Source organism: Malania oleifera, chromosome 2 (assembly GCF_029873635.1).
Source record: "Malania oleifera isolate guangnan ecotype guangnan chromosome 2, ASM2987363v1, whole genome shotgun sequence".
Classification (NCBI taxonomy): domain Eukaryota; kingdom Viridiplantae; phylum Streptophyta; class Magnoliopsida; order Santalales; family Ximeniaceae; genus Malania; species Malania oleifera.
The window spans coordinates 138,515,598-138,534,231 of record NC_080418.1 but is presented as its reverse complement, the minus strand read 5'-3'; the positions used below and the strand labels follow the sequence as shown (position 1 = coordinate 138,534,231).

At 37.0% G+C, this 18,634-nt stretch overlaps 1 protein-coding gene across 4 annotated transcripts in view; it reads left to right on the top strand.

Moving 5' to 3' along the window:
• Positions 1 to 17,569, top strand: part of LOC131148957 (probable magnesium transporter NIPA3) — a 43,080-nt gene extending 25,511 nt beyond the window's left edge. For 2 of the 4 annotated variants that reach the window (XM_058098940.1, XM_058098942.1), the window contains exons 7-9: positions 15,681 to 15,773; positions 16,644 to 16,764; positions 16,872 to 17,569. In XM_058098940.1, coding sequence (XP_057954923.1) covers positions 15,681 to 15,773; positions 16,644 to 16,764; positions 16,872 to 17,005 — 348 coding nt within the window. In that variant the 3' untranslated portion in view covers positions 17,006 to 17,569. Of the gene's footprint in view, positions 1 to 13,354; positions 13,515 to 15,680; positions 15,774 to 16,643; positions 16,765 to 16,871 lie in introns of those variants that run through there. The other 2 variants (XM_058098941.1, XM_058098943.1) reach the window with 2 other exon arrangements.
• Positions 17,570 to 18,634: the final 1,065 nt, after the last annotated feature.

The following is an 18,634-nucleotide window of genomic DNA, read 5'->3' as shown; positions in this document are numbered from 1 at the left end:
GACCATATTTCCCTAGACATAAGTACAGTATCCTGATGTGGATCTCCTCTCAATAACTGAGCCTGCACAATCTGCATCGGTGTATGCCTCTATGTTATGTTGTGTGGTCTTCTGGAAGAGTAAACCCTTGCTTGGTGTACTTTTCAAGTGTCTGAGAATCTGATAAACTGCTTCAAGATGTTTCTCATAGGGTGAATGCATAAACTGGCTTACCAAACTCACAACAAAAGCAATATCGAGCCGTGTATGTGATAAGTAAATTAACTTTCACACCAACTTTTCATACCGAGTTGTGTTCACTGGATCACCTTCCTTTTCATCTTCAAGTTTCTGATTGGGATCTATTGGAGTGTCTACTGGCCTACAACCGCTCATCCCAGTCTCCTTAAGGAGGTCAAGGACATACTTTCGTTGGGAGAACAATCCCTTTCTTTGATTCGAGCAACCTCCATTCCAAGGAAATACCTTAGAGATCCTAAGTCCTTGATCTCAAATGTTGATGAGAGGGAAGTCTTCAATTGGTTCATCTCAAGTACGTCATCTTCAGTGAGAATTATATCATCTACATACACAATCAGTATCGCTATCTTCCCATCCTGTGAATGTCTTATAAACATTGTATGATCACCTTGCCCTTGAGTATACCACTGACTTTTAACAAACCGAGTGAATTTCTCAAGCCAGGCTCTTGGTGACCGTTTTAACCCATATAAGGACTTCTTCAGTTTACACACCTTTGTCCCAAACTTTTCACCAAATCCTGGAGGTGCATCAATATACACTTCTTCCTCCAAGTCTCCATTAAGAAAAGCATTTTTTACGTCCAATTGTTGCAGAGGTTAGTCACGATTAGCTACAAGTTACAAAAGAACTCTTATACAGTTTAGCTCTGCGACTAGGGCGAATTTCTCCAAGTAATCAATGCCATAGGTCTGAGTGAATCCCTTGGCGACCAATTTAGCTTTATACTGTTCTAGAGAACCATCAGATTTATACTTGACTTCCTCTTGGTAGATCAACTAATTCCCACGTGCCATTTTTTACAAGAGCTTTCATCTCCTCGAAGATAGCCTCCTTCCACTCAGTAACCTTCAGAGCATTTTGTACAGTATTAGGAATCTACATACAAGACAATTGTGAGGTAAAAGCACGAAAAACAGGTGAGATATTTTCATATGACACATAATTGGACAATGGATGTTGGGTGCAAGACCTCACACTCTTCCGGACAGCAATGGGAAGTTTAGAATTATCGAACTTAGGATTGGAACTAGACTCGGGTTCATAACTAGAGGACTCAAAACTCGAAGATGAAATGGTACCAATACTGTGGTGTTTTTTTTTTCTTTGTTTTTCCTTAGTCATTATAGGATCATGAACATCATGAGACGGCACTATAGGAAGACCTTCCTTTTCAATATCCAAAAAACTCGACTCACTTTCTCTTGGTATGATAAAGCTTGGGTTTTTCAGGTTGAATAATAAAAGTTGGAAAATGATCATTTTGCAAGTCTTCAGTTTAGAAAAAATCATGAAACACAGCTTAATCTTTGTTTTGGTTCCCCCCCTGAAGATGAGGCGTAAAATAGAGATGTAATTCAAAGAATGTAACATTCATGGTAACAAACATTTTTTTGGAAATGGGTTCAAGACATTTATACCCCTTTTGAGTGGGAGCATAAACAACAAACACACATTTTGTGGCTCGGGGTTCAAGTTTTCCTCGATTATGACTATGAATATGAACAAAAGCGGTACAACCAAATATCTTTAGTGGTAAAGAAGAAGACAGACGATTTGTTGGATAAAACTTATGAAAAATATCAAAAGGTGTTTCAAAACTTAAAACCTTATTAGGCGTTCTATTTATGAGATATGTAGCAATAAGAACAACTTCACCCTAAAGATATTTAGGTACCTGATTGGTAAAAAGCAATGCCCGATCTACTTCCAATATGTGTTTGTTTTTTCTTTAAACCAAACCATTTTGTTGCGGAGTGTTGACACAGGAGCTTTGATGAACAATTCCTTTTTCAAGAAAAAATTGGCCCAAAATGTTTTTGAAATATTCTCGACCATTATCACTCTGCAATATTGGAGTATTTTTTTGAAATTGTGTTTGTACCATGGTGTAAAAATTTTTTAAAATTGTTTCCACTTCATATTTTTCCTTTATCAAACAAACCCAACTTAATCTCGTGTGATCATCAATAAAGGTCACAAACCATTTTTTTCTAGAATACGTAGATGTTCTACATGGGTCCCAAATATCACTCTGAATCACAGTAAATGGTGTAGTTGGTTTGTAGGGTTGGGTGGAAAAGGATGCATGATGATGTTTAGCAAACTGACAAACTTCACATTGAAAAGAAGATGAACTTTTATTTCGAAATAAATTGGGAAACAAGTATTTTAAATATTGAAAACTATAATGCCATAACATGATATCATTATCTTTGAAAACAGAAACAAAATTTAAGCAAGTACTTTGACATTGTCTACTTGAGTTAGGTCTATTGTCAAAATAATAGAGTCCATCTTTTTCCTTAGCACTGCCAATCATCCTCCCCGTGGTCAATTTCTGAAACTCACAATAAGAAGAGTAGAAATTAGCTTGACATTGATGATCAGAGATAATTTTACTGGACAACAAATTGAAAGACAAATTTGGAACATAGAGCACATCATGGAGAGTTAACAATTAAGTGAGTTTGATAGTTCCTGTCCTGGAAATTACTGAGAGTGAACCATCTGCAATTTTGACCTTTTTATTGCCTACACATGGACCATAGGATGAGAACAATTTGGAGCAACCAGTAATATGATCAGTTGCGCCAGAATCAATTATCCAAGAATGAACAAAATTAGGAATAACACCTAAAAACGCAGTAGCAAGAGAGTTACCCTTTTGTACCAAAGAACAAGATGGAGTTAAGGACAGTTTTGGAGATTGAAACAATTTGTACAGGTGCTCTAATTGCTCCTTGGTAAAAGGGACTGCATCCGAGTTGGTAGAAGGCTCCTGAGTCTCTTCAGCAGTGGCTTGGTAGGCGTGACTGTCATGTTTGGATTTTGGCTTCCAAATTTCTGGTTTACCATGAAGCCTCCAACACTTCTCCTTCATATGCCACGATTTTTTGCAATGCTCGCACCATGGTTTCTTACGCCCATTGATTTTTGTAACCGTGAGATAAAAGGCTGAATTCTGGGAATAGTAATTAGCAGATACAGACTTGGGAGGAATAGTGGGGTTGGGCGGAATGGTTTCGGAAGTACCGGAAGAGCCGGTAGGATTTCTTTGGGTGCCGGCCATCGCCAACTTATATGACGTCATCAGAAGAAAGAACAAAATAGAAAAAGAGCCGGAGGCTCTGATACCATGAAGGATTTTTTAGAAGAAGAATAACCATTCTTATTGAATTTCAAGAGACACGATTACAAGATAAATAGTAGAGGAAGATCACCAAATTAGGAAGGCCACAAAATCAGCAAATCAAATCACCACAAAATCAGCAAATCAAATCAGCAGATCTCTAGGCTAGAAAACAGGAAACTGGAACTACTAGAATCTGAAATAGTAATTTCAGATTTTATTCAAAAAATAGAATTTCCTAATTTATTCCCTAGAAATCTGACACTTAGAAATTCACCTAGTTTCTTGCAGTACACAGTCAATTTCTTGCAGAAAAGCTTCAAATATCGCAGCTAATCTGGAATGGATACTAACAGGATCTGGAAAATTGGAATCTCCCAGAAAATTCTGTCCTTGAGACAGTCCAATGCTTCACAAGGGCAGTCACAGGATCAGGAAAATTGCACAGTCCAATGCTTCACAAGGGCAGTCACAGGATCAGGAAAATTGCTTCAGAGTCATAATATTGCTAGTCGAAGACAACATATCATGGACTAAGCTCAATTTTTTCTCACACATTTTTTTTTTTGATAAAAAAGGAAAAGTCATTAATGCATATATATATAAAAAAAGGGCAGCCCAGTGCACAAAAGTCATTAATGTATAGAAGAGATAATTGCAAAGAAAGGAGGATAGGGAATCTTCCTAACTCAGAAAAAACACAAAAATAAACAAAAGAAAAACAATTACACAAAAGCCCCCCTTTCCAATCCCTTTGAAGATCCAATAACAACATTCCGTGAAAGAATCCCAAAGAAAGAGCCCAAAAAGAAGCCATGAAAAGTAACACTATCCCAAATGAAGTGCACATAATTTACTTTGCCATTGAAGATACTTGCATTCCTTTCAATCCATGAAGTCCAAAAAATGCCAAAAACTACACATCTACACAAAAATTTTCCCCTCTTACTCCTCTCAAAACCTTTGTACTGTACCATTATAAAATCATCGGAGTCTTGGAAAGCACCAGAGCCTCCTCAAAAGTAGAGAAAATGGAATCCAAAAGCTGCCTAGACACTTTACAATGTAGAAACAAATGGTCTCTATCTTGCTAGCTTCTAAACAAATATATGACTCATGGCTTTGTAAGTTCTCCTCAGTTGCAGCAAATCATTAGTGTTAAGCCTCTCCACATAAGTCCCTGATCTTACAGGGAAACTTGGCTTTCCAAATAAAATGATTCAAGGAAAAACAATAAGGATTTGGCCTTGCAAGAAAAGATTTCATAGAAAATGAACCAAAAGAATCCCCAAGACAAATTCTCAAATCACCACCCATTTGAGGAGCAAAAGAATCCATTGTATGCAACAACAAAGTCATGATCTCAACTCCTCTCTCATTGAAATTTCTGAAGAAACAAAAATCCTAGAAAGAGATCCCCCCTTAAAGGAATAAAAAGCCTTAATTGGAGCATTATGTAAGAGGGACAATCTAAAAAGGCGAGGTTCTGAAGATACCTCGCCCACGCAAACATCTTTCCAAAAACAAATATGATTCCCATTCCCTCACAAACAGACCTGGAATTGAAGATGGCCTAGTGCTGTGATGATGATTCTAAAATGGGATGCTGGAGCAATGGGAAGAAATGAGTCAAGTGACTAAGGGACTGTTGTGATGGAAGAAGGATTTGATGGCCAGAAGGGCTTCTGACACCATAGTGTTTAGGAGCAGGTTCTGGCAACAAGAGAATCTGATGTGGGTCCAAGAATCCTGGAAGGGGTTTCCTTTTCCCACGACAAGCTTTGAAGCAGCAGAACTTTTTTTTGGGGCTGTTTCTGGGACTCTCGTTGGATTCCATACTGGCGGCAACGGTCTTTTTCATCCCAAATCTGGTCTGAAGTTCAGAACTGGAAGCTGCAATTTTTTCCTTTTGTTTTTGCTGCTGTCTCCTGCTTCTTCTGTGGTCTTTGTTGCTCTGCAGATTTTTGGTGATTTGCTTGATGGGGAAAGAGCGAGGGTTTTGATTTCTGTGACTTTGCTGAAGGGGAAAGGGTTAGGGTATTGTGTTCTGGGGTTTTTCTGAAGGGGACATGATTAGGGTTTTAATTTCTGGGGTTTTTTGCTGAAGAGGGAGTTAGGGTTTTTGGATTGAAGGGGTTTTGTATGTGTGACTGTTGGTTGTTTTCAGTAGGCAGCAATTAAATGGCTGGGATGAAGGTGGTTGCAGCGTGGATAGTGGAGAGTCGGAGTTTGTTCTGATACCAATTGATGTAGGACTATAAAGAAACAGTAACAGAGTGAGAGAATTTTAGGGAGTGACAGAGAGAGAAGGGAAGGAGAGGGAAGAAGGGAGGAGAAGAGAAACTGCCGCAGGCAGAAGAGGGGATTAGAGACAGTCAGACACAGCGGAGAATATAATGAAACAGGGAGGGAGAGAGAGTGAGAACAAAGAGAAGGGATTGAGGAAAAGAAAGAAGAAGAACGGAGGAGGAAGGTGTGAGAAGGATGGGGTTAGAGAGAGGGAGAGTAGGCACGAGGGACGGAGAGAGTAACTGCTGTGAGAGTGAAAAGAACGTGAGTTTCAATTAATAATCAAAGGCTTCTTGACATTACATTATAAGCCTATATATAGGCAACTAAGAAGCTTTGAAGATAAAACTGTCAAAAATTACAAAATGATCCTAAAGCAGTCAGAAATAATGAAACAATTCCATAATAATTAAAAGTCACTGAAGTAAACAAATATGCCCAAACTAATATAAAATCCCTAATTTGTAAATCTTCAAATAGAATATGAATGCCTTGAATTATCCATAGGTGGTACCATTTAAGTTGATGTTTCATCACTTTGTTCTGGCTTTACACATGGGATTTGAAAAGCTCCCCCTCCCTTTGAGATGGAATATATCATGAAAAATATTTTTTTGCAGGACGTGTTTCCTTTTAAATTTTAGCCTTTATTCATGGGGAACTTCACATCATTTAACAAAAAGGGAGCAAGCCTTCTTTCCTTGTAGACTCCCTCTGGATATCTCACCCGTTGTGATTAACCTTGTCACTGATCCGAATCTGCGGAATAGGAGTCCGTCATTCTTGTGTCTTCAGCTGGCCACAGCTAACCATTTCTCCTTGGGTGCTCTAGTGCTAAAAACTCATTGTGCTGTGGTGATGCAAGAGTGTCCACATCTAACATGAAGGCCAAGTAGGCCCAATATTTACAATTCCGACTCATCTAGCAAGTTCATTGTTTGCATTACTCTTCATCTTGCAGCATGGTACCATTCATGCTATTATCCACATACCATTAATGTCTTGACTATGTTTTAGAAGGTACTTTTCCTAGTCTTTTTAAATTGTTGCATGATTAGCATGTGACTTTTTAAATGAATGGAGGGCTGAGATCAAAAGCTTTCAGTCAGAATAATGGCTGTGTTTATATAGTTTTCTGCAGCTTATTATAAATTCTATTACTTAGGCTCTTGTACTAGTTTCTCAAACCTATTTCAATTAAAAAGCTCAGATTTGAGATCCCTATTAAGGTTACAAACTGTGGATGGTCATTGCTTTAGTTCCCCCTTCAACGCCTTCTCATACTTAGGCTTTCTTTCTTTCTTATTGCTGCTGGTGTTTGTATTCAATAGCTGAACAGCAATATTTACTTCCAACGGCAGCATCATGTGATTTTCTCACCCGTGCACTGTGGGCAAAAACAGCCGTCAATCATCAAGAAATAATTACTGTTGTTGGTTAGTGTGTTATTTTTATATGTTAGTTTGTGTTGGTCAATATGGGCATGATGTTCATTATGATGTACATCAGATATTATAAATAGAGATGGAAGCCTGTACTACATTAGCTTCTCACATTACTACAAGTTATTTTGTTCTCTTTCTTCTTCCTAACGTGGCATCATCATCATGTGCCCTATTGCAAATGCCCAAACCCTAAACAACATCATGGTCCATGGGTTGACACAGTCTTCGTTAGAATCATCCAGAAGCCTATCTTCACACTGATGCTCTCACATCAGCAATAGGCATCCTTTTGAAAAAATAACATCACCGTAGCATTCAGAGGGTGCCAATTAGGTTACCCCTAAAATTTTATCTTTGCCTGCTGCGCATGTGATGGCGTGAGGAGTTTTTTTACCATGTTTTTCACTTCATCTTGATTGGTCTTGGTTGTCTGGGCCCACGTAACGTCTTTTTGAAGTAAAAAGGCTTGTATGTACCCTCATTTTTGTCCAAAGGTGAGATCTTTGATGTTTGTGTTTGTTGTAATGGTTTTCTACGATCCGTTGTGCATACTGTATGAACCTTCGTGTCTTTGCCAGGGTGATATTTATCAATTATGCGTGATTGTTAGCAGTCTAAAACATGTGTGTTGCTATAAATTATGTCTTAGTAATGGAATGATGAACACAAGAGTCTTATTCCTTCTTTAAGTTGCCAAAAATTACAACTGGAAAGCTTAACGAGGACAACTACTTGCAGTGGTCTAAGGCTGTGAAGATATAGGTTGGCCTAGGTAAAAGCTCAATCCTTATGATGGTAAGGAGGAGGTTTGGGTTCAAGAACATGATATGTTGATCATTTCCTTGTGGAACTCAATGAGTCAATGACACCTCAGATTGCCAGATTGCATGTGCACCTTTATACTGCTAAGAAAATATGGGAATGGGATTATGCTAAATTGTTGTATTCTAGTAATCTGACTCATATGTATGACTTATCATTGGAGTATTTTCACCTGCAACAAGGAGAAAAGTGTCAAGAGTGCTTTGCAGAGATGAAGTGTATCTGCGACTCTACAATGTATTCAACATTATGCAATCCATAATAGATGGTGTTTCTTAGATGCAAAAGCAGAGGGAATTCGGGTACTAGTAGGTTTGAAGCCCTAGTTTGAGCAGGTCCAATCTCAGATTCTTGGTACTGTAGATCTGCCTTCTTTTGCTGATGTTTACTGTCATGTACTATGTGTCTTCTCCAGCACTCTTCCTTGGACTGTAGTTTGGGTGTCTCAACTTTGGTTCTAAGAAGTTTGTGTTTGCCACAGAATAGCTTTGCCAATAAGTCGGGCAGTTAGAGGTTCTTGGGTGGTTCAAGTAACTGTGAAGAAAGGTATGGATATTTCCCATTACGGATGGGGCATCATTCAATTGAGTTGTTGGAATCTTCAGAGGAAGAGTATTCAAAGTTCCAGTAGTATCAAGCATCACAACAAGCATCTCTTCCTATTGCATCCATTGCTTGGGTAGGTAATCCTACAAATTGTTTGTTGTCCAATATCTCTCCCACTAGTCCTTGGGCCATAGACATTATTGTAACTGATCTTATGAAAGGTCGAAAATAGTATATTTTTGGCCCTATAGACAACTTATAACATGTTACTCTTGCCAATGGGTTCACAATACACTTAGATGGATAGGGACATCCAACCCTACTTCCTCCATCTCTCTTTCTTCTGATCTATATATTCCTACATTCCCTTTGATCTAATGTCTTTTAGCAAGTTGACAAATTCAATGAATTGTTCCATAACATTTTTTCCTCATTCTGTTGTCATTTTAAAGATGAGAAAAATGATGGACATAGGACATGAGGCTGGTGGACTTTAGTACTTTGAGTTGCTGTCTCCTTCTACCGCTTGTTTTGCTTCTCCCACACCAATTTAAATCCATTGTTACCTCAGTCATCTTTTATTGGATGAGTTAAAGCAGTTGGTTTCTAAGTTAAGCCATGTGTCTAGTTTGGAGTCTGGGTCTTGTCGATTGAGAAAGCACCATTTTGTCCTGTTTGCTTCCCAAGTCAATAAATGGGCCATTAGCCTCACGTCTGTTATTTGTGAAGGTTTGATATACGTTGTTGGCCCACAACCTAACAGCTTAAGCTTTAAGTAAAGTGGTAATCTAACAAAATATGAGAGCTATGGTTGCGAAGAGGTCCTGGGGGTTTCTTGTATTGCTGCCTGCACCTAGTGTTGTTTGTTAAGAATTATCTTATTCCGTGTAATGGGTGTTGTTTATTGTGTGGTAACCTAACAATATCAAAGTTGGGTTTTAGATATTTTATTATGTTTGTTGATGACTGCTTAAGAATGACTTGGCTTTATTTAGTAAATGATTGTTCTAAGTTGCTGAATATTTTTTGTACCCTTGGCTCTGAAATAAAGACTTGGTTCAATTTACCTATTAGAATATATTGTTGTGATAATGCCAAACAGTACTTTAGCAACCAATTCACTACCTATATAACTAGATTTAGAATGATTCATTAATCATTTTGTGCCCACTCTCCTACAAGAGAGGAGAAATAGACATCACGACGTCACTCGTACCTTGCTGTTTCATATTAATGCCCCAAAGTTTGTTTGGAGTGCCGCCATGCTCAGTGCTTGCTTCCTTATCAGTAGAATGATATCCTCTGCCCTTGGGGGAAAATACCTTATTTTGTTCTCTTCCCTCGTATATTTAGGTGTGCGTCTTTGTCCATCAATCTGCTCCAAAGGTGGATTAGTTGGATCCTTGTGCAGTTGTGCTCTTTAGTGCATTCTTTTTTGGGATACTCTTGTGGTCAAAAGTATTGATCTTATTATCCTAACTTGGGTTGTTTCTTTATCTCATGTTACCTTCTTTTGAGTCTACTACATATTACTCTTTAACTCGTCGAGTCCTGATCTTAATGGACCATTTTCTCAACCTACTTTGCATGTGTAGTCACAACCATAATTTTGAAAACCGGACCAGACCGTCTGGTCTGACCAGGTTGGACCGGAACCGGTCAGCTCACCCGTCCGGTAGGAGGCTTAAACTGGAAATTGAGTAACTCGGAATCAACTTGGTTGGACTCAGGTGACGCAGTTCAATGTGGCCAGACTCGGTGAGTCAACTGGGTCAAATTGGTTTTCAGTAAAAAAATTAATACGCTGCAAGTTGCAGCCGGCTCGGTTTGAACCACCTCAGGGATGAGGAGTCGTCTTACATCCGAATCCATTGTGTTTCGTATGTCTAATAACTACAATCCATATATATGTATATATCTATAATATATTGTGGGCATCTAAAATTATATATAAAAACAAAAAACAACAACAACAAAACCAAGCCTTAGTCCCACTAAGTGGGGTCGGCTATATGAATCCTTTTCCGCCAATTTATGCGATCATGGACCATTTCTTTTGATAGATTCAAAGACATTAAATCCTTACTCACTATCTCCTCCCAAATTATTTTAGGTCTACCCCTACCCCTTTACTGCCCCCCACAGTAACTAAGTCACTCTTCCTCACAAGTGCACTATAAGGCCTACGTTGCAAGTGTCCATACCATCTGAGTCGTCCTTCCCTTATCTTATCTTCTATAGGAGCTATACCTAACTTATGTTCATTCCTTAATTTATCTTTTAATGTTATACCACTCATCCATCTAAGCATCCTCATCTCGGCAACTTTTACTTTTTGGATATTATGTTTCTTCGTCGCCCAACATTCTGATCCATATAGCATAGCTGGTCTTATAGCTGTCCTATAAAACTTCCCTTTCAATTTTAAGGGTATTCTACGATCACATACAACACTTGAAGAACTTCTCCATTTTACCCAACCTGCTTTAACTCTATGCATTACATCATCTTCAATTTCTCCTTTAGCTTGCATAATAGATCCAAGGTATCGAAATCTACAAGTACTATTTATTTCTTCATCATCAAGTTTAACTTTGTCTCCAATATTCCTCCTATCATTACTAAAATTACATTTCATATATTCTGTTTTATTTCTACTTATCTTAAAGCCTCTAGATTCCAAAGCTTCTCTCCATAATTCTAACTCAGCCTCTACTCCATCCCTAGTTTCGTCAATCAATACAATATCATCTGCAAACAACATACACCATGGAACCTCCTTTTGAATACTCTTAGTCAATTGGTCCATCACTAAAGCAAAAAGATAAGGACTCAAAGCAAATCCTTGATGTACACCTATGGTAATTGGAAATTCTCTAGTTTCTCCATCTATAGTCTTTACACTAGTCATTACTCCATCGTACATATCCTTAATGACATCGGTATACCTACAACATACACCCTTTTTTTCTAAAACCCACCATAAAACTTCCCTAGGTATCCTATCATATGCTTTCTCAAGGTCAATAAATATCATATGCAAGTCCCTCTTCTTTTCCCTAAACTTTTCCATTAATCTTCTTAAAAGATAAATAGCTTCTGTGGTAGATCTCCCAGGCATAAACCAAATTGATTTTCTGAGATCTTTGTTTCTAACCTTAATCTTTGTTCAACTACTCTTTCCCATAGTTTCATCGTATGACTCATAAGTTTAATTCCACGATAGTTATTACAATTTTGAATATCTCCTTTATTTTTGTATATAGGTATTAAAGTGCTTTTCCTCCATTCATCTGGCATTTTCTTAGTTTTTACAATTGTATTAAATAAATTAGTTAACCATATAATTCTGTTATCACCCAAGCATTTCCAAACTTCAATTGGGATGTTATCTGGTCCCATAGCTTTCCCATTTTTCGTCTTTTTTAGTGCAAACTTAACTTCGTTAACTCTAATTTTTCGAATAAATCTTATATTTTTAGTCTTTTCCTCATTTGACAATTCTAAATTTAAGCCTTCTATTTGGTTTTCATTAAACAACTTACTAAAGTAACTTCGCCATCTTTCTTTAATATCTTCGTCCTTAACCAAGACAATATCAGTCTCACTTTTTATACATTTTACATTTCCTAAGTCCTTGTTCTTCATTTCTCTAGCTTTAGCAAGTTTAAATATATCTCTTTGCCCTTCTTTTGTACCTAATCTATCATACAAACTATTAAATGATCTATATTTAGCTTCACTAACGGCCCTTTTTGCATCTTTTCTTGCCTCCTTATATTTTTCAAAGTTATCGTTGTTTCTACATTTTTGTCACGTTTTATACCAAATTCTTTTTGTCTTTATGATTTTTTGTACATCATTATCCCACCACCAACTTTCTTTGCTATTTGAGAATCTTCCCCTTGATTCGCCTGAAATCTCTTTTGCTATCTTTTTAATAGAGTTAGCTAATCTATTCCAAAGAGTATTTGAATCTATCCCATCCTCTAAGGTCCAATCCCCATCTTTGATCATTTTATCTTTAAATTTTATTATATTTTCTCCTTTTAGGTTCCACCATCTAGTTCTCCTACACTGGTTTATTTTATCCTTTTTCTTCCATTTTTTAATGCATATATCTAACACTAAGACTCTATGTTGTGTGGTTAGACTTTCACCTAGAATAACTTTACAATCCTTGCATGATACACGATCTACCCTCCTAGTTAAAAAAAATCTATTTGACTTCTATTTTGTCCACTTTTAAAGGTTATTAAGTGTTCTTCTCTCTTCTTAAAGCAAGTATTCATTATACTAAAATCATATGACATAGCAAAGTCTAAGATCATCTCCCCAGACTCATTTTTGTCTCCATATCCATATCCTCTATGTATCCTTTCATAATTTTTATTATCTCTTCCAACATGTCCATTCAGATCTCCTCCTATAAATATTTTCTCAGTCCCTGGTATGCCTTGTATAATACTATCCATATCTTCCCAAAATTGTCTCTTAAGATTTTCTGCTAAGCCAACTTGAGGAGCATAAGCACTAATGATATTTATTATCTCTTGTCCTAATACCATTTTGATTTTTATAATTCTATCCCTTATTCTAATTACATCCACAACGCTATCTTTTAAGTTTTTGTCTATAATAATGCCTACTCTATTCTTATGTTTTTCTTTTCCAGTGTACCAAAGTTTAAAACCTGATTTATCGATTTCTCTAGCTTTCTCTCCCACCCACTTAGTTTCTTTAAGGCAAATTATATTAATTCTTCTTCTAATCATTGTATCCACAATTTCCATGCTTTTACCCGTAAGTGTCCCTATATTCCAAGTTGCTAATCTAATCCTAGTTTCTTGAACTAACGTCTTTACCTGCCCACGTCCAGAATGATGCAGGAACCCTCGCATATTTGACACCGTACCCGGGCGCCGACACGGCGCGTCGCTTCGGGGCGACGACCTAGCCCACCCTCGCCCACTTTTCGCTACACCTAGGTGGTTCAAGTGCAACGCGTCGCTCGTAGGGGACGCCCCAGCAAATATTTGGTAAGGATTCATATCATTGTGATCTGATAAATTTTACGCTAGCTGTCAGCTATCTAACGCAACCCTCCTCCTTAACCTGGGCTTGGGACCGGCTGTGTGTGAAAAAATTAGGACATTTAAGTGCATCACAGGTGGAGTTCTAAAATTATATATAAGATATAAAATTATAGAATTTTTCAAATATTAAAATCTTTTACCACTCTTTGTTTGAAACTTAAAATATTTTAAAAAACAATGTTAAATATGAAGGAATCTAAATTTTTTATACTTAATTATAGAAGGAGAAAAAAAGAAACAAAATATGTAGCAAATCAATTTACAAAATATTATTTTTTCATATTAATGACATCTATTTTTTTCTTAATTTGAATCATGATTTTTATTTCTGATTTTATTTAATATATTAAAAAATACAATAGAATATTAATTTCCTATTTATTTTTATTTTATATCTTTAAAATAAAATTCTTGATCCTAGTAGAACGTAAACAAATTTTTACCAAATAAAATTATGTATTATTTAATATATTTAATTTAATTGTAAGGATGATAATAGTTACCAACATCAACTAATTAAACCCTCTTTATAATACACATGCATGCATATATATGCTCTTGTGTGTTTGCGTATATATATATACACACACACATATAGTATCATCGGTTTGACCTGCTGGTCCAACCTGTCAAACCAACCCAGTGGCTTCACTGGGTTGGTCACTGGTCTAGGTTTTAAAACCATGCTAACAAAAACTCAAGAGAAGATAGATGCCTCTAGATCCTAGTGTTTTATGCCTTCAAATTCCTTATCTCATGATCCAATTTCTCTTGATATTGATCCACCCAATTGCTTTTCAAAAAGGTAAATGCACCTATGCCTAACATCCAATTTCTAGCATTGTCCATTTTGATTTTTTGTTGCCTTCATATTACTGTTCTATTATTATATCATGTTTCCCTTACCACATCTGTGTTCAAAGCACCATCCCACCATGGGTGGAGAGCTGCATTTTATGAAGAGATAAAGAATGATACTTAGGAGCTTGTGCCACTTTCTGTGAAGTCTATTGCTGGCTATCATTTGGTTGTTCACTTTAAAGGTTAATCCTGACGGTCCAGTGGTTTGCCTTTTGGCCAAAGGGTACACATTCTCCTTCGTTACCAAACTTACATTAGTTCATTGTGTTTGTCTGTTAAGCCACCACCAGTCGTTGGTTGCCGTACTAGTTGCTTCAAGAGGAAATCTATATGGGCCAATCACTTGGGTTTGTTGCTTAGGGAGAGTTAGCCTTGGTGTGTTGTATAAATAAACCCTTATATGGTCTGAAGCAGTCTCTTCAAGCATGGTTTGGTAGGTTCAATGTGGTAGTGCTTTATTTTTTCTACTTCCATGCTACTCCAGTGGGATTTTTCTGGTTGTGTATGTAGATAATATTGTCAGTACATGTGATGATAGTCAAGGTATACAACACCTGAAGCATTTTCTATGGACATAGTTTTGAACTAGTTGAAATTTTTCTTGGACATATCCAAATCTCATATAGGAACTGTCTTGTCCCAAAGAAAGTATGTTCTAGACCTATGGGGGAGACTGGGTTTTTGGGATCTAAACCAGCCTAAGGGTAAATTACTTCCAGATGTGGGTGGTCATTAGTTATAAATAATATCGGAGGCTTGGTGAGAAGTCAAATTGCCTCAGTCACTTGAATACACAATTCTTTTGCAACATGCATTGTGAGAAGGTTCCTTGATTCTCCTTGAACAAGTCACTGGGATGTTGCTGTTCGTATATTGCTATGCCTTAAAGATGCCACAGGGAAAGATCTCTAGTATCAGGATGAGGGAGTTTCTTTATGTTACGAGCATATATCTATGCTCCAGGCTCCAGCTTAACGAGGAGTGTTGGCTGAAGTGCTGAACCCCTTTTGAGTGCCCAATTGTTACACATTGTTTGATTAGTCAGTTCATGCCACTGCAACTACTAAAATCAAGCTGGAACATTAAGAAATGCACTAGTAATAGTATTCACACATATTTGAGTTCTTATTGAATTCTCCCTGTCATGCTTCTATCTTTTTAGCACTTTCTTCAGAATTAGTAGATGCTTAAAAGTTTAATTTGGACAAATGATAACTCTGTTCTGACAACTTTGCTCTGATGTTTCAGGCTCTCGACACTTTTCACACTGCAATTGTGTCCCCTATATATTATGTCATGTTCACTACCCTTACAATTCTGGCCAGTGTCATAATGTTTAAGGTATTGCCAACTTCTTGATGGCATCTTATTTTAAATATGTCTTTTTTTTTTCACCATTTCAGCTTCCTTTTTGTCTGCTTAATTGAGTGGGGTGATATTCTGTCCTGCATTTGACATTGTGACTGGGAAATATTGACCAAAAACAGTGGGTATGTAGCGATCCAGCATGCAATGTATCACATGGTTGTTATGACCAAAGCCTTGTGGTTGATTTGTTCAAACCCCCTAACATGACGTGCAAAACACTAATCACATCATACCACGAGGCATTGGCCAAAAGAAACAGATGGTAATTCAGCATGCAATAATATGATATGGGTGTTTCTATCAAACCCTTGCTGCCACATGAAATATGAAATTTAACATCATACCACAAGGCATTGACCAAAAGAAACAGATCGTAACCCAGCATGCAATAATATGATATGGGTGTTTCAATCAAACTGTTGCTGCCACATGGAATATGAAATTTATGCTTTGCCTTTCAATTAGGATGGTGGAAAATCCCAATTTGAATAGGGTTGTGTTGGGGACAGTCAAAAGATACGAATATTACATACTGATCAAGTTTATACTAGGATGTCTAATGCTCTAAAGCCATATTTTAGGGCTGTAACTGGAGAAAAGGAAGGTGCTAACCTTTGATCTGGCAACTCTAGGATCAGGTGTGGCATTTTTAGTTTGAGAAGAGGGTCAGGGGTGGGGAATTGGTTACTAAGCCAAAACTTGACGGACACAAGTATTTCTAATGGGAATATTCTATTTGACCTAGGTTCTCTTGCTGACCGAGTCGGGCAAATAATTGCTGAGATTGCCTTGGGATCACCACTTTTATGTTAACATATTTATGTCATGAAAACAATATTTCAGGATTGGGATGACCAAAGTTGGGGAAGCATTATTTCAGAGATATGTGGCTTCATTGTTGTGCTCTCTGGTACCATCCTATTGCATGTGACCAAAGACCTTGAGAGAGTTCCATCTATTAAAGGTGTGTGATTAGTGTGTTCTTGCCTTTTTCTGTTTCTAATTTATTTCCTTTTTAATATAATTTCGGTCTATTGAATTTTGAATTGTCTTTGGTTTTTGTGCATTTAGCAGTTAATTATGCACCTGTATCCCCGACATTGTCAACCCGACTCTGCAGTGGAAACGGTGAATTACTAAAGCATGACGAGGAAAGTGCACTTTCTAGCGAGGAAATTTGCTTGAGGCATCAAGAACTGTACTAACAGACGGCTGACTTCTGAGGAGAAACCAATCCCCGCTGTCTAAATGCAGAGCAAGACAAAATCAAGTGTGAACACCTTGAAGCTCTGATGGATGAAGCAATGGCTTGCTCCTCATTGTGAATTTGGGTGAAATTCAAACCAATGATCTTGGGAAATTTTAACAATGTGTTCGATCTGGTGCTTATCTAGCGACTCATCATCTTTGGCAGGATCACTCTTTAAATGTGAAGTGGGAACTGTGCAGGTCTTGTATAGTTTGTTTCTTGTTTTCAGGGTGCATATTTGTACAGTGCCAAAAGTGGTTTGTTTGGATTGATCTATTCGGAGTGTAGGAGGAGGCTGGATCCTTGGAGGACCTAGAAAACTAGATTTCAGTGAGGAATTCTGGCTTATCTCTATATTCTGAGAGTTTTGCAATACAAAAATTGATGAAGATACTCTGAGCTCTATAAGCAATCCGGTGGCTATTATTTTATTTTATTTTTCCCAATTTTTAGCTGTCATTTCTTCCTATGTAAAACAGTGATAAGAAATAAGTAGCCCGTGTATTCTTTTCAAATTAAATGGAGACTTCTTGTTTGTCTTGGAAATGGGGGAGATTTCACTAGACATTGGCACGGTTATACCCCAATGTATTTTCATGAGGTTCATGTGAAAAAAAAACTGAAGTACACAAATCTGCTTGGCAATATACACTAATGATTCAAGTTTCAAATGTAAAAATCAATATTGTTGAGTTACAATTGATAATTGTTATGGTCTTCGATTTTGTTGGCTTATCAATATCCACCTAGTTCTGTTTTGTTTTGTTTTGTATTTACTTTTTTTTTTTAGAATTTAAATTGATTATATAGTAGCTTTTTGTTTATCAATTCACTATATATTTTATTTTCTATCACTTTCTTGATAATCAAATGTGAAAGATTAATTTTCTTGTCAATTTTTAAAAATATATTTCAAGTTTCAAACAAGTAAAAGTTTTAAATTTGTATCTTTTGCACCTATATGACAAGAATATTCTCAAAATAAGACAATTATTATATATATATATATATATTGATCAAAAGGGGTAAATGTTTTGATCAAAACGCACGTACAATTACACTGTGCATCCCTAAGTTAGAAGGATAAAGATCCTATACTTACAAGTCTACCTACAAATTACATTAGATTCTGGGCATACCCAGGGGCCATTAAGTCAGTCATATGTTGAAATAATAAACTTGACGGTGGACGGTGGCAGCAGTGGTTGATGACGGCTGCCGACCAGCCGCTTCTATTGAACGACGGTCACCAACCTCACCTACTAGTAGCTTATGTTGAATATTGTGTTTTTATATCTGCTATAAATAGGTATGTGTATGTAATGTATTGTGTGGTGTAATAAGAGTGAAAAACCAGTGAGTGTGTGAGAGAGTTTTATTTTTGAAGTTTTTTGTATCCATTTTGAGATTGAAATACATTGTTGTTGTATTTATTTTCACTGAGTTTCAGTCACAACCAGTGACTGAACATTCCTCTCCACCCATAAGTGGTATCAGAGCGTCCAGGTACACCGAAATTTGCCAAACAGAGGCGAACAGAGGAGAAATTCAATTTTCTTCCCAATTTTGAAGTTGCCCAAAATCC